At 31.3% G+C, this 14,354-nt stretch overlaps 2 protein-coding genes across 3 annotated transcripts; both read right to left on the reverse strand.

Annotated features, from left to right (window-relative positions):
• Positions 1-5,333: 5,333 nt before the first annotated feature.
• On the reverse strand, positions 5,334-9,635 carry LOC123916672 (protein MRG2-like). 2 transcript variants are annotated; one of them, XM_045968189.1, is made up of 10 exons: positions 9,313-9,635; positions 9,178-9,231; positions 9,073-9,086; positions 8,844-8,980; positions 7,463-7,503; positions 7,106-7,210; positions 6,854-6,933; positions 6,567-6,736; positions 6,134-6,218; positions 5,334-6,004 (listed from the first exon to the last, which is right to left on the reverse strand). In XM_045968189.1, exons 1-10 carry the CDS (start codon positions 9,472-9,474, stop codon positions 5,896-5,898), a joined length of 957 nt encoding a protein of 318 aa, XP_045824145.1. In that variant the 5' UTR covers positions 9,475-9,635; the 3' UTR covers positions 5,334-5,895. The 2 variants fall into 2 exon arrangements, 1 of the variants encoding a protein (XP_045824145.1); XR_006812225.1 differs by having other exon boundaries at positions 5,936-6,004; positions 6,134-6,213.
• A 2,912-nt stretch (positions 9,636-12,547) lies between these two features.
• LOC123917628 (F-box protein GID2) lies at positions 12,548-13,888 on the reverse strand. Its single transcript, XM_045969397.1, has one exon. The coding sequence runs from the start codon at positions 13,404-13,406 to the stop codon at positions 12,864-12,866; it is 543 nt and encodes a 180-aa protein (XP_045825353.1). The 5' UTR covers positions 13,407-13,888; the 3' UTR covers positions 12,548-12,863.
• Positions 13,889-14,354: the final 466 nt, after the last annotated feature.

Consider the following 14,354-nt stretch of genomic DNA (forward strand, 5'->3'; position numbering starts at 1 on the left):
ATTCCCTCATTTTGTCCCCTGGGTGTACAACAGGACATGTGACTGTGCAAATCTGCTGATGTGGCTTGTACACGTGGAAAAAATCATTTATATTTATTATTTAAATTTCACGTTAGATAATATTTTTTAAAAAAATAAATAAAAATAAATAAATTTTCCTACAAAATAAAAAAACGAATGTTCTTATTGTTTTTTCCCCTAAATTTTTTTCCTAATTTTTTTTTAAAAAAATTCGTAAGCGAATTTGAAAAATTTCAAAAAAAAAATAATTAATTTTCTTATTTTGCTCCCAAAATAAAGATTTACTCCGAAATAAAGTTTATTTCCAAAATAAAAATTTGAAAGATTTATTTTCAAATTTTTTTGAATTAAAAAAAAACATAATCTTTATTTTTTAAAAACAAAACTGTATTTCTTTTGTTAATCTCTTTGAATTAAAAAAAATAGAAAAATAAGTTTTATTCATGTTTTTCTCTTCTACCAAAATCATTTGCCCTAGAACTAGAAAAATAGAAAGAAGCATAAGACAACAACGAAGTAAAAGACGACGACGAATACAATCACGACGGTGTAATCAAACGATTCTGGCGAAGATTCTGTTTTTTTTTTTAATTCAAAAAAATTTGAAAATAATTCTTTAAAATCTTTATTTTGGAAATAAACTTTATTTGAGAGCAAAATAAGAAAATTTGTTTTTTAATTTTAGGAAAAAAATAATAATTTTGTACGGAAAAAAAATTATTTGTAGGAAAAAAAATTGATTTGTAGGATTTTTTTATTTTTGAAAAAAAATAAATAAGAAAATTCGTTTTTTTAATTTTGTAGGAAAAAAAAATTTAAATTTCTTTTGTAGGATTTTTTTATTTTGGAAAAAAATTTAAATTTTTTTTTTGAAAAAAATATTATCTGATGTGGAATTAAGAAAATAAATATAAATAATTTTTTCCCACGTGTACAAGCCACATCAGCAAATTTGCATAGTCACTTGTCCTGCTATACATCTAGGGGGCAAAACGAGGGAATCTATTTTTTACAGGGGGATAAACAGAAAAAAAATCAGCATAGGGGTGTAAACAAAAATTTACTTATTTTGTAAGGGGTAAATGATCATTTATCCTTTATCTAAATATATAATGTTAGGCCTAGATGTTTAGGCATTGACTATGAACATTTCTACCTCTGCATAACTTTTTGTTTTAAGGAATTTTGGTCGACAAGAAATTGTTTTTCTTGGATTATTAGATCATGTTCTCAATTATTTGGTCGGATGAAAGATGTCATTCCTTAAAGAATTATTTTGAAAATGTATATTCCCCTAGTAGAATTTAGGAATTGGTTAAAGAATTAAATTGACAACTTTTATATTGTGGGAGATAGGGAGAGAATGTCATACATTTTAAACAACTATTTGGATTATATGTACACCTTAAGAAAAACCTGGCAGCCAGTATAATATTTTATGATATGAGGTGGATCTCGAGCGGCGGCTGCTGTGGTAAGTGCGACAAAGGATGACGGTGAAATTTCCTCGGGTAGAGGGTGTTGTAAATGCAAATACTTGGACGTTCAAGTTAATTTATGATTGAGATGAGGGAAAGATAGTCAGAATAGAGTTTACCTTCCTAGTGTAGATGCTCTTTAGAGCAGAGGTTTCAAAAGAACTCGGTAAAGTTGTTTTGACAAGACAATTTCAGTTCTACGATGTTTGAATTTAAAATTATTCTTGAAACTAGACAAATTATGGTACAAGGGACTACGCAAAAACTAAAAATTTTGTCTATTGCTAAATGACATAACAACTTTTTGTCATATTAACAAGGTGTCCAAAAAAGTCTAAGTTTATATCAAATAAATTTAGATAGTGATAACTGATAAGAGTATATACCTCATTGAATTGAATAAAATAGCATCATGTTTAGCGCATTATTATTTTTCTATTACCCTTGCTCACATTATAATAATATTATAGATATATAATCTCTTACACTTAATTATATGATTAACAATGATGTAAGTACCAGATCTATCATGATCAGCAACATAAACAATATAAGTCTTACTTCCCGCTTAGGTTCATTTAAGTTTAAGTTTTTTTTTGTCTCATTTACATGTTTGATACCAGAATGTTTGAATTATTTTTGCTAATGAACTGTAAAGACTAATTAATCCTTCAAACTATGTGACATCTAAATAAAAGACTAATTTTGTTTAAGAATTCAGCCTGCTGAAGGTTTTGAACAAATCTTACTGATTAGCTTCTTCAATCTATATAGGTGCCAAAATTGGACATGACATGGTATAGCCCTAAAATTTGATAGGCAAATATCCTCATTCAAACCCAGTTCAATTTCATGGTTAATCTCACCCATTGCCAGTTGCCACTATTTGTTTGATTAATTAGTTATGTTGGATGTTGGTTTGATTCTTACTGTTTCGCATCTTGGGATAGGATTTTATGCCATTACAGCGTCCTGCTATAATAGATGTAGACCGTCTGATCTTAAATTAGCAGTTGAGATTACTTTATTGTGTGTATGGTGTTTGTAGTTAATTTGAACCGTCTGATCCCAAATAAACGACTGAGATGTGCTACTCCAAAAAACTGTGTGAAATCATTACTGCCGGGAATCTCTCACTTATATATATAAATATATATGAAGCTATACCATTTTAGTTTATGCACACTCATCAAGAGTGATTAGTAGGCAAGGATGGACCTCAAATAAGGGGTCTAAGGATGGAACTTACCATCATTGGACCCTTATTTAGTGGCGCGATTTGTTGTCCGTCTACCTTTTGGTAATGTGTAATTATTTTATATATATGGGATATATTTTATTAAAGAGGAATGAAGATGTAGGCAAAAAACAATCTAAAAGCCATAACAAAATGAAGGTAAATTGTTTCTATTATAGAGTTCAAAAGGTACTAATGATACAAAAATTCAAGAAGTAAACTGTCAAATATCCCTGAAATTTTAAAATTCGTTAAATACCCCTCTGAAATTTGGAAATAGGCGAATATCCACTGAAATTATAAAAAGTCAATCAATTGTCCGCTGACACTACTAGTCAGAGTCCACGTCAGAGAGTAATTTGATTGACGATTTATAATTTCGGACGATATTTGTCTATTTCCAAATTTCAATGGGGGTATTTGACGAATTTTGAAATTTCAGGAAAGTATTTGGCAGTTTACTCAAAATTCAAGTGATATCTAGACACGTTTCACCCAAGAATTTTTTAATTAGAATTTCCAACAAAATAAAAATAAGAAAGTTGAATTTTCAACTTGATCGTTTCAAATTATGCACACAAGATATTTAGTAGAATTGTTCATAATAATATACTTAAATAAATTTAGAATATTAGTATATATTTATGTTTAAAATAATATACTCCGTATTATTAGAATTTATAAATTTTTTTTGAATATTTTTAAGATTCATTAGCTTTTTATTGATTTATTTTTTGGATATGATTTATAAATTTGTTTTTGTTTTAACTCTATTTATAGAGCAATGAGTAAAATTTTAGAAGTAAACTTTTTCGCATAAAATATTTTCTATATAATTCTGCAAATACATACCACAAAACAACTCATAATCATTTGTAATGGATGAAGAACTTCCAGGTATTTCTAATAACATACTATAATGTTTGTTCTTGATTATTTTTTTGGTCTGTTCGTATGAAAAGTTGCATATCTTTTATGTAATCACTTATTTAATTCAAATATTATGTATAAAAGCACAAAAATTAGCCTTATAAACAATTGCACCTCTATGTGTTTTTTTATAGACAATCATAAGTTTAAATTATAAATGTTTTTATTTTTTTTATGTGAAGTATATGGTGCATAAAAGAAACTAGTCTTTTTATTAAGGAAGATAGATTATTACAAAGTATACTTAGAATTAGGTATCCACCTACAAGTTTGTTTTCATCGTTGAATCAACAAGTTATATTAAAATACTACATCACTTCTCATGTGATCCTGTGTTAAGACTTACTCCAATTGTAAAATTAAACTTGTACATGGTGAAAGACGTATCTTACTTGTGTTTTTTGTGTATGTTAGAAGAAGAAAAAATCATGTATTCATTGTTAATTGTTAGGTTTTCTCTTTTTTTTTTATTAGACAATTGAAGATACAAATTTCGTTTGGTAGTAACTTTTAAAGAAGGGTCTGCAATTGAATTCGAGTTTTTTCCGAATGGTTTGCCCTAAGAAAAACTTATTAATCACTTACCTAATGAAACACGTGAACATATTCTCCAAAATTAGACCACCCTCTATACATATTAGAGTATTCACTTTAATTTTTTTATAATGAATATTTTTTTTTTGTTAAATATATTTAATCTCTACAAAATCATGTTCTTTTAAATTTAATTCCTGTTAAATTTTTAATTGTTTGTTTCATCATCATGTAAATATTTATTTTATTTTTTACATTTTAAAGTATGTTATCCATCACATATTTTAATACTTGTATTACCTTTCATTTGCACAAAAAAAAAATAAAAAAATTATTTTCCACTGACATAGTCTTTTTATTGTATCTCTAGTACCAAAACGAGGATGGTTCTTCCCAATCGTAGTGGGTTTCTTTGTAGTTCTTATCACCATGATCGTTGCCTTAAGCATCATTCTCTTGGGACTTTACATCCTCAGTAGACATCCTAGCATCCCAAAGTTTGGAGTTAAATCAGCTTCCATCAGTTCATTTAACTTAACTTCGTCTAAACTCGACGCTGAACTAAGCATTGTCCTCAATGGTACGAATCACAACAAGTTCCATAGCATCTCTTACGACAATGTTTCTGTTAGCATTATTAACGACGACATGCATAACCAAACCCCTCTTGCCTCTGTTTATTTGCCACATTTGTCTCAAGAAAAAGGCCGCAACACGATATACATGGAAGCTCAACTCAACGTGCAACATGAAGGTTTCTCTAATGGAACGGTTAACTTTGAGATTGTGTCATCCACTATTGTCACATTGAAGGGTGATTTCAATTTCCGTAGGGAAGTGCCTTTGAAGGTTGTTTGTGACCCTCTTAGCTTTAAGCTTAATCCAGGATCATTAAATTGGGATTTAGTGACGGATTTAACATGCAAGGAGTTGTGAGTGATTGAAGGATTTAATTAGTTCAAATACTTAAGTTTTTGTTGATCAATGTAATTTTTTTATCCTTTTTAATTTTATTGATTCAGTGTACCTACCAATTGAATTAAGTTCACTGGAACTATATCATTACTATTCAATGTTAACTAATTTAATTTTGTTTTGTCATAAAACAAAACACAAATTTAACTTTGATTTAATTTATTAGGAACATATCATTGATTTATATTTTTATATATTTGAATTTTCCACATTGATAATAATGTTGATCAAGTACAAAGACACCTTTCAGCTACAGGCTTTCAAAGGTTTTCATATTCAGAACTAAAAACCGCGAAAAAGAGATCAGTCGAGGAGGTGGATGATATAAACCAAATATCATGCACACAATACTAAAAGGCTGCTCGAGCACTAACTTCATCAATGGAAACATTTTTGTTGGATAACAGATTAAGCCTATGTTTGGTATCGGTGAATACACCCGAATTATGGTGACACACCGTGGTTTTTCAAAAGCTACACTTTGTAGCTTCTGGATCACCGTGATTGTAGCGTATCCACTGTAATACCAAACATATGCTAAATTTAACAAATTTCAGAGATACAACTGACATTTAAAAGAGGGTCAGTAGCATCCTTTAATAGTTCCTCTTCTTTTACCCTGAAAAGGTTTGCATTCCCAATACTACAAGCAACACTTAACAAAACGCTTTGATCTGTTAGTAAACTGCAGTTGAAACAAGCATTCTGCAACCGCAGAAGCTATGTGATATTATGTGCATTACAAAATTGTTTGTCGCTGCTGTTCTCAACATTCTCCTGGACATGATAAGAAGAAAGGAAAAATGCGCGCTGATTTTTTCTCAAGAACCTGCACCATGAAATAGATAGTTACAAAACAGTTTATTCGCAATGTCAACCACTAGTGAAACTATTTTCCCCATTTAAACTCATAGTCAATGACAACTTAAGCATAAAATTAGGAGGAAAACATTGATACCTGAGAAAGTCAAGTATTTGAGCCTGGAGTTCTACCAATGTATCGCCTTCAATGTTAGCATGGAACAATATCTCTGGCAGCTTAACTTTCAAATGGAGAAAAAGTACATCAGTAATTAGAATGACAAAGTAGTAGAAGTCCTAATAATAAAGCTTTATAAAAGGCAGACATAACAAAACTATGAGATCATAGCAATAAGCCAATAAGTAAGAGGCCGAGTCCAAATGGTCAGCATCCCAAATGGCCAGTAGTTTGCTGATCAGTCTCACCATCCGAATTTTCATAACAACATGGTGCAACAATTACGTTGAAAGTCTATGACATCCTAAATAAGAGACCTTAAGACCATAATGTCGACTTTCTCGTGCAGAACAACAAATGCATAATCCTACATGCTATAATCATCTTTTCTGGGAAGGGCTAATGAGCATACCAAAGAGACGTAACAAATGTTCTGCACCGTATATATCAGAAGGAACAATATCATTTGGACAAGCTTCTTGATACTGCAGACGCTCATTATTGTACAAGAGCATCGTTGGCAATGCTTTGTCAAAGTAACAACACAGTCCTTTCATAATTTCTTCAACCGAATCAGCTATCCTATATCAAACATAGAATTAAACTGTAAAATAATTCAGCATACACTTACTTCCCACAAGACAGAGAGGTGTTTCAACACAAAGCTTAAATATGGAGGGTGCCTCAGCGTGAACTTACGGTCCACTTTTCTTCAATCTGTAATCAAAATAAGTCTTGAATATGTCGTTCACGTTAGGAGTACGAGGAAGTTTAACAAGCTGCAGAGAAAAAACATAAAATCAACAATTTTGAAATGACAATAAGCTTCTCTTCTTTGAAGTAATATGTGACCTGTACAAAGCTATATCAAATTGGCCCTAAAGAAAATGAGGCACTGATTGATCTTTATAGATAACATAAATACTAATATATTAAAAACCATGTTACTACCTTGCCAAGATGAGTGATAAACTCAAAATCATCAACTAATTGCTTCCTCAGTGTTGGTGGAATTTGAATGTTGACAAGTTTATCAGGAACAACCACAATCTTTTCCTGACATTAAGAAAACAGTAATATTTATACCCTATAGTAAAAAAATAAAAGTTGAAAAGAACCACTCCCTCACCTCATACCTGGGACAAAACATGAGCAAAAAGCCTGTAATATTTAGAACTTTCCATCTAATTTGATTTTGACATAGTTTTATATTGATATGAATGAATTACAAAAACTCCAAAGATGCATGGCCGTATATCATACATGATTATTTCCCTGTACAAATTAAAGTTTAAAATGAGACAGTACCTTAACCAGAGAATCACCCTTTCGTTTCCTGCCTCTCGCTACTGCATTACATGTTACCCGAAATGTCTTAAGAGTTGGTTTAAACATATTTGTATGAAGTAATAAACCATAAAGTCCTCTTATTTACAACATACACTACAAAGAAAAACTAAATTAAAATATGCAGCGAGTTTAGATCAGAAGCATGGAATGTGTCAGGTTTATGTTGATGTGTCTCCCTCTAACTCTAGATATGGACTATCCTCCTTCTAGTCAAACCTAGGAACTTCTCCGAGCCTTCTCATTGCATGCTCAAAGCACTTAAGACAAGACCCTGTCATCTTTTCTACAATTAAAATTACCCAAATTTTCTCTACAATGATTACATTCCTAATCATATATCGACTTGTGCAACCACCACCCATCATAACATCCTAATCTATGCAACAATGAGTTTACTTTCTTGTTAGATCTTTACCACCCAACACTCACTCTTATACAACATTACAATTATTACAACTGTGCAGCACAATTTTCATTTACGTTTAAATGACACTCTACTTGGAATCTATGGTAGACATCTCCCTCTTTATCCTTATCATTTTGTATGATAGATCCAAAGAAAATGAAATTAAAATAATTGCTCGTACTTAAGTGTTTAGTATTTCTCCAGTGTTCAAACTCTTTTGGACTTCCACTATACAACGAATGCATAAAAAGTTTAATAGGAGGTCAAGCACATAAGAATATTTTTTCTTTAAAAGAAAAAACAAGTCATTATCCTAAAATCACAGAAGATGGATAACCATTCCCTTAAAAAAAATACTAATAACTATACCTATCAAGTACCAATTAATCCCTTGTGATGTTAAATCACGAGGCTTCCAGTTCGTGAACAATGAAAATGTCTTGCAACAAATTGGTTATTACCATGCATATGAATCGTACTTTCAATAGGCATGCCTCTACCAACTTGAACATGGAAGTAATAATTCAATAACTATATATCTATATGGCTTCTAATCCTACAAAGAAACAAATGAATAATATAAAAATAAATAAAAAACTCTTTCCGGATTCCCCTCATATCCCTCTATTCCCAACAGATAGAAAACACATACTGCACACCAAGAAAACTTTGATATGATGCACTTTCTTGTATGATTCCTACAAAGCAAGACAGACATTATCAACTTCCATAAACCGTAGTCAAGACTCGATGAACTCCTTAAGCTTTCTACTAATTTGACTTCTGCGCATTCAGTCACCTATCTCTACTATCCATACTATTGTATAACAGCAAGGAAGAGGTTTATGTTTTGCCTCAACCATATCATTCAACAAAGTTAAAGTCACTTAGAATTTCTCCGAGTAATCAATTCGTCTAAAAGAAATATCTAACCATTAGAACCCTTGGTTGACGCACGCGGTTTTTTGGCATTCTTCTCATTTCCATATTTCTTATCAAGATCAAGTTTTTTCTGCATATTTTCCTCGGTATGTTTCATCAATCGATCAATAACAACCCATTCATCCCAACTGCAATAAAAAACACAAAACCCTAACTAATCAAGCCAACAATTCTCAACATAATCGTCGTCAACAACGCGGTCATAATTCACAAAGCTTACCTTTTCTTCCAACCCTGAAAAAATCAAAATCAAAATCAAATCCTTAAATAAATATCAACTAAAAATAAAAATGAAATGAGAAAGTCCATAAAAAAAAATGCTTACAAGATAATGAAGAAAGAATCTCCATCGTTTATGCTTGTACTCAATATGCTTAACCTAAACAGTAATGAAAATGTTAATTTAGGTTTAAATAAGAATAATAATATAAAGGGAAAAAAGACAAGAATGGAAGAAAACCTTAGCTTCATAAAGACAAGCAGTGTGAAAAGCGAAGACTTTTTCTCCTTCTTCGTAAGGGCAAACAGAGTTAAGGTTTTCGATTTCGGTTTGAGAAGTACTACTGTTGTTGGAATTGTCGGAAACATCGCTGCTTGTTTTGATGATATTTGCCATTTTCATCGATTTTGAGTTCTTCTGAGCTAGTAGTACTTACTACTTAGTACTTTGTTTTGGTTTTGATCAGTGTTAGGAAATGATGAATTTGTGAAACAACTATGAACACAAAACCCAAACCCCAAAACCCACCAACAAAGAACTCTTGTTCCTTCTACTTCAATGAAAATAAATAAATAAAGGAGAATGTTAACTTGTGCCCTTAAGGCACATGTTAAGGAAGTAAAAATAGAAATTATTAAATGCTAATTTGTGTATTTTGACTTTTGAAGCATTAAATTTCTTGTATCATTAAATGTTGAATTTCTATTTTGGTATATCTTAATATGTGCCCTTAGGGCACATGTTAACAAGACCCATAAATAAATGAAAATATGGTAAAAAAACAACTATTTTCTGAAATAGAAAACACTAATTTTGTCTTTTTTTTCTTTCCTTTTTTTTGACAAATAATTTGTGTACTTTATTATTTTATGATGATTTAACATTTGATATATTTCACTGTAATAGCATCTTTGCCATATGACAATGTTGTTTATTAAAATATTTTATATATTTTTTTTGACAAAACAAGATAAAATATTTGGCATGTTGTAATATGGTGAAATAGAAATTTAATTAGATGTGTGTCTAAGAATATTTGCAGTAGACCAACCAAACGATTAGATCATAGATTTATAGTATGTTCGAGCATCCGACTCGTACTTGTAGGTAGTTTCGTCTCAAAAAAAAGAAAAACTCGTTGTTCCTGTCTTTTTATAAATCAAGCACACATTAGTATGATCCTATAGAACAGATCCAATTCAAGTAAGGTCGTAAACTCGTAGGTAGTTGTTTGGTACAAAAGTGTACCAAACAACACTAGAATATGTGACTTGTTACTATTTAGGAAAGAGAACAGTAAGATTTTTTTTTTATGATAATTGCTTAAGAGTTCCTATTTTATTTAAGAGAAAAGCTAAAATGTGTTCTAAGGAAGGACATATGTTAGTAATTAAAAAAATAAAATATTTTATCAAAAATTAACTACATAAAATTTAAGAGAATGTTTCTATTTTTGGATTCTTAAGGGCACATGTTAGTTAGCAAGACCCTTTATTTAATTTTGATAGAAAAGCTCCTTATCTAAGTAAGCAATGTCTTTGAATATTTATGTTGACGATGTTTGAGGCTATAAATCATCTAGACCGTTTCATGTTGGTGGTATGATTTTTTTTCCTCCTAATTACTTAGCACTTTAAGGGTTATTGTATTCTCTAGTGTCACTTTAAGAGGATATTGTTCTTTTTTCTTGTCCCTCATCTTGGGAAGCAGATTTCCTGCTTTAACGCAGTTACAGCAGCAGCCATTGGATGTCAATCAATGGTCAGGATTATTTTAATGTATATGTAATATAAATTGTCCGATGATAAATCAATGACCGAGATCAATTACAGCGTGTAACCGCGTGCATTTATTACTGCAGCATATCCGGATCCCTCATCTTGGTCTCTTCTAATCCACACCTTCAATAGTGGTGGTTGTGCGCTACCACCTACCCCTCCTCCTAAGTCTAGTTGCCCCCGACCAAAAACACCCTCTATAACTCTGATACACAACACCTTTGCGAAATATGTTGTTATCGTGTGCTTTTTTTGTTGTTGATTTTTTTTTATTAGTCGGTGTTTTGGTGAGATTTATTTTTAATTTTTTGTGTTTCCGCCGGTGTGTCTCTAGATTGTCCCTTTTCAACCTCTCTTCAATAACATAGATCTATCTATGTAATTGTGTTTATTTTTAGTCAGCCAAGTATCTTTTAAAAGTACTTGTAAAATGAGTTTTGAAGCTAAGTTAGATCCAAAACTAATCAGGTTAATGAGCTTCAAGAGCTAAGAGTAAAAGAGCCTTTGACTAGAGGAAAGGTTGGGAAGTTAAAGGTACAGTTGGAGCAACTAGTTGTTAAACTTCTCATATTTAAGATATATATATGACAAGATTGGTTCACATCATATTGGTCATAAAATTAGCTTAAAACTTACTTTTAATTTTGGGATGTAATAATCATACTTTTAATTATGAGTTAATTTAGTTTATGTGTCTGAGAACTTGGTAACTTAGGCAGGCACCTTGTCTTTTTGTCTAGACTACATATGTCTTTCACTTGTAAGACTTACAACCAACTTTGAAGAAAAAAAAAACATTTTTATGTGAGTTTAGAGAAATGCTCTTCGGCATGTAATGTTTGTCCTGTGTTAATTTTTAGAGAAATCAATATAGTAACGTTTTGATCAATTGAGTACACTATGGAAACTAATCAACATAGTATATCATTTACTTTCTCTCTTGAAGGTAAGGTACCTATCCTATTTGAGTTTATGTCCAAAGTTTAATTTCTTAATAGCATAGTTGTCACTTAAACCTTGCCTCACCTTGTAACTTGCATTGTTGCAATCCAAACCTCCACCTCCCAAAACAAACAAATCAATGTAAATAGAAAATGCAAAAATTCAGTAAACAACAAAAAGAAAACACTAAAATTGGAAATGAAAATAGAAAGGGATTACGGCATTTGTTAGTATACAAATATAGTAATTTTGTATTGAAAATTGTGCATTTTATTATTTTATAAGTCAAAGATTGTTTTATCCAAAATTTAATTACTATTTTAAGTATCTTAACACGTGCTCTTATGACAAAGAATAGGCGGCATAGTAAAACACATAGTAATACTAGTATATTCGTTAATCAAATATTAGTACTACTACCTAAACAATGTTTAGCAATTCACAAAGGAAATAATAGGGATCCCCCTCCCTGATGACAAATATTATCAGCACATGATGACAAATTGTTTGGCTTTAGCAGAACCAATGAAAAGCCAAATTGATGTGTGTCGTTCAGCTATTGGGCTAAAGTAAGAGCCAGAAAGGATAGGCACATTTATTACAACTACTAACACCTCTGCGTCTGTCTCTTTGTCTTCATTCGGAAAAGACACCAATTACTTCTACCACCCCCTTTCGGCAACTCATCCCCACACACATTTATATCCTTTTTCTTACCCAGATTCAATCACCAATCTATTTTCCAAACCCCCAAATTAAGCAATTCAAATCTCAAATTCAACATAGCACTATTGTTTGTCATAAGTAAGGTAGTACATAAAAACAAAAATAAAAATACAACAATTCTTTTCATCTTAATTAATTTACAAACCAGCTTAGACATACTAATTGCCAGAATTAAAATCAGATCTGGTAACTACAATTCATAAAAATAATAATAATATAATATAAATCGCACAGAGAAAAGAAAAGTGATCCAAAGTAGGAAAGACAGACAAAAACAAAATGTAGAAGAACCAACCAACCAACAACAACAACATAGGATGAATGAAAGATTCAATTCATAATTTCTCACATGTTTCTGTTATTGAAATTCATCTTCTCATAATAACGAATAGAGAGAAGTGAAAGAGAAAGATGAACCTCGTCTTTCCCCAAACGAGGTAATGGTTTAGACCTAATCACTTGTTGTGATATTGGACCCCATGAAGACGAGGAAGATGAAGAACACGATGATGATGTTTGTGGCTTTGAAAGTGGCAAAAGATAGAGAGAATGAAGACGACGAAACCCACCAAGAGCAAGAACAACAGATCGTAACTGTTGTTCACCGCAACCAGTATTAGCCCATTGTTTTGTACAGATCAATTCCCAAAGTCTCTCATCTTGTCCTGTTTTGTGCCATTGTTTGTTCACACAACTAGACATAGCTAATGTTTTTGCATCAACATGTTTCAAAACCTCAAAAAGCATGTTTTCATCAAAACTCGCTAACCCACGATTCTTCTCACAAACCCCATCAATTTTTTCAAACTTTTCATCTGTTTCTGTCTCCTTCACCTTTTTCATTTTTCTGTCCTCACTCGTTGCTGCTGATGAAAGTGGACGCTTCATTTCAACGACTGAATTGAAATTGAAACGCAGATTCGATTACCCTTTTGGATTTTGTTTCTCCTGCAACGAAAAAGATGGAATCTTGGTGAATGGAGAAGAAGATGATAGAAGGGGGTGTGAAAAGTGTTTTTGTGGTAATAATAAAGAAAGGTTTTGGTTTGGTTTGTTGATTAATAAAGAGAAGAAAGTTGAGGTAGATATAACGGTAACGGAATTGGGTCAGTGAAGAATGAAGGGTTAAGGTATGTGTTGAGATGAAATTGGGAGAGGATAGGGGAATGGGGCAGGTGAAGTAAAGGTTAAGGTTAGGGGGGTGTACCTATTTTTTTATGATTTACGAAGACGACAAAGAAAGAAATTAATGCGTTTCGATTCTTTTTTACATTGATTGACGATTTTGTCCTTATCTTTCTGGCACTGTGTTTATGTTCTTATGCGACTTTTTTTTCATTCCTAATTACAACCGGGAATTGTCGGTAATTTCCACCGAAACCATTCATCAAGTGGTGCTTGTATTTATTCCACTCTCAAACAATAATAATGCTCTAATAAATGCTCCATAAACAATTGTTTTACTTTTATCAGTCTGGTTAACTACTGTTTCAAGCAGTGTTTTAAAAACCGGATCGGTCATCGAACTGGCGAGGATATTGGGTCACTGGTTCACTGGTCGAATCATTGGATCATTGGTCGAACCGTATGACAAACCGGATTAAATCGGATTAAACCGATGAAATGAACCGGTCTCTATAATAAGACTATATAGTTATTAAACCGGTTTAATCGGATAATTCAGTCTTTAAAAAAGTATAAAAAAATTTAAAAATTTAAAAATTTCATAAAAAGAATGTCATAAATTCTATAAAACAATGACATATACCACTAATAATAATAAATAAATTTTTATATAAAGAATGTCATATACAAATAAATTATGTTTATATGTTT

The sequence above is a fragment of the Trifolium pratense genome, linkage group LG3 (assembly GCF_020283565.1).
Source record: "Trifolium pratense cultivar HEN17-A07 linkage group LG3, ARS_RC_1.1, whole genome shotgun sequence".
Classification (NCBI taxonomy): domain Eukaryota; kingdom Viridiplantae; phylum Streptophyta; class Magnoliopsida; order Fabales; family Fabaceae; genus Trifolium; species Trifolium pratense.

Excerpts from the sequence above, each read along its gene's own strand:
- LOC123916672 (XM_045968189.1), bottom strand. The coding sequence starts at position 9,474 with ATGAAAATGGCAAATATCATCAAAACAAGCAGCGATGTTTCCGACAAT. Across the intron at positions 9,232-9,312 it reads CTTGTCTTTATGAAGCTAAG|GTTAAGCATATTGAGTACAA; the intron begins GTTTTCTTCCAT and ends ATTACTGTTTAG. Across the intron at positions 6,219-6,566 it reads ACATTTGTTACGTCTCTTTG|TTAAGCTGCCAGAGATATTG; the intron begins GTATGCTCATTA and ends TCCATTTGAAAG.
- LOC123917628 (XM_045969397.1), bottom strand. The coding sequence starts at position 13,406 with ATGAAGCGTCCACTTTCATCAGCAGCAACGAGTGAGGACAGAAAAATG.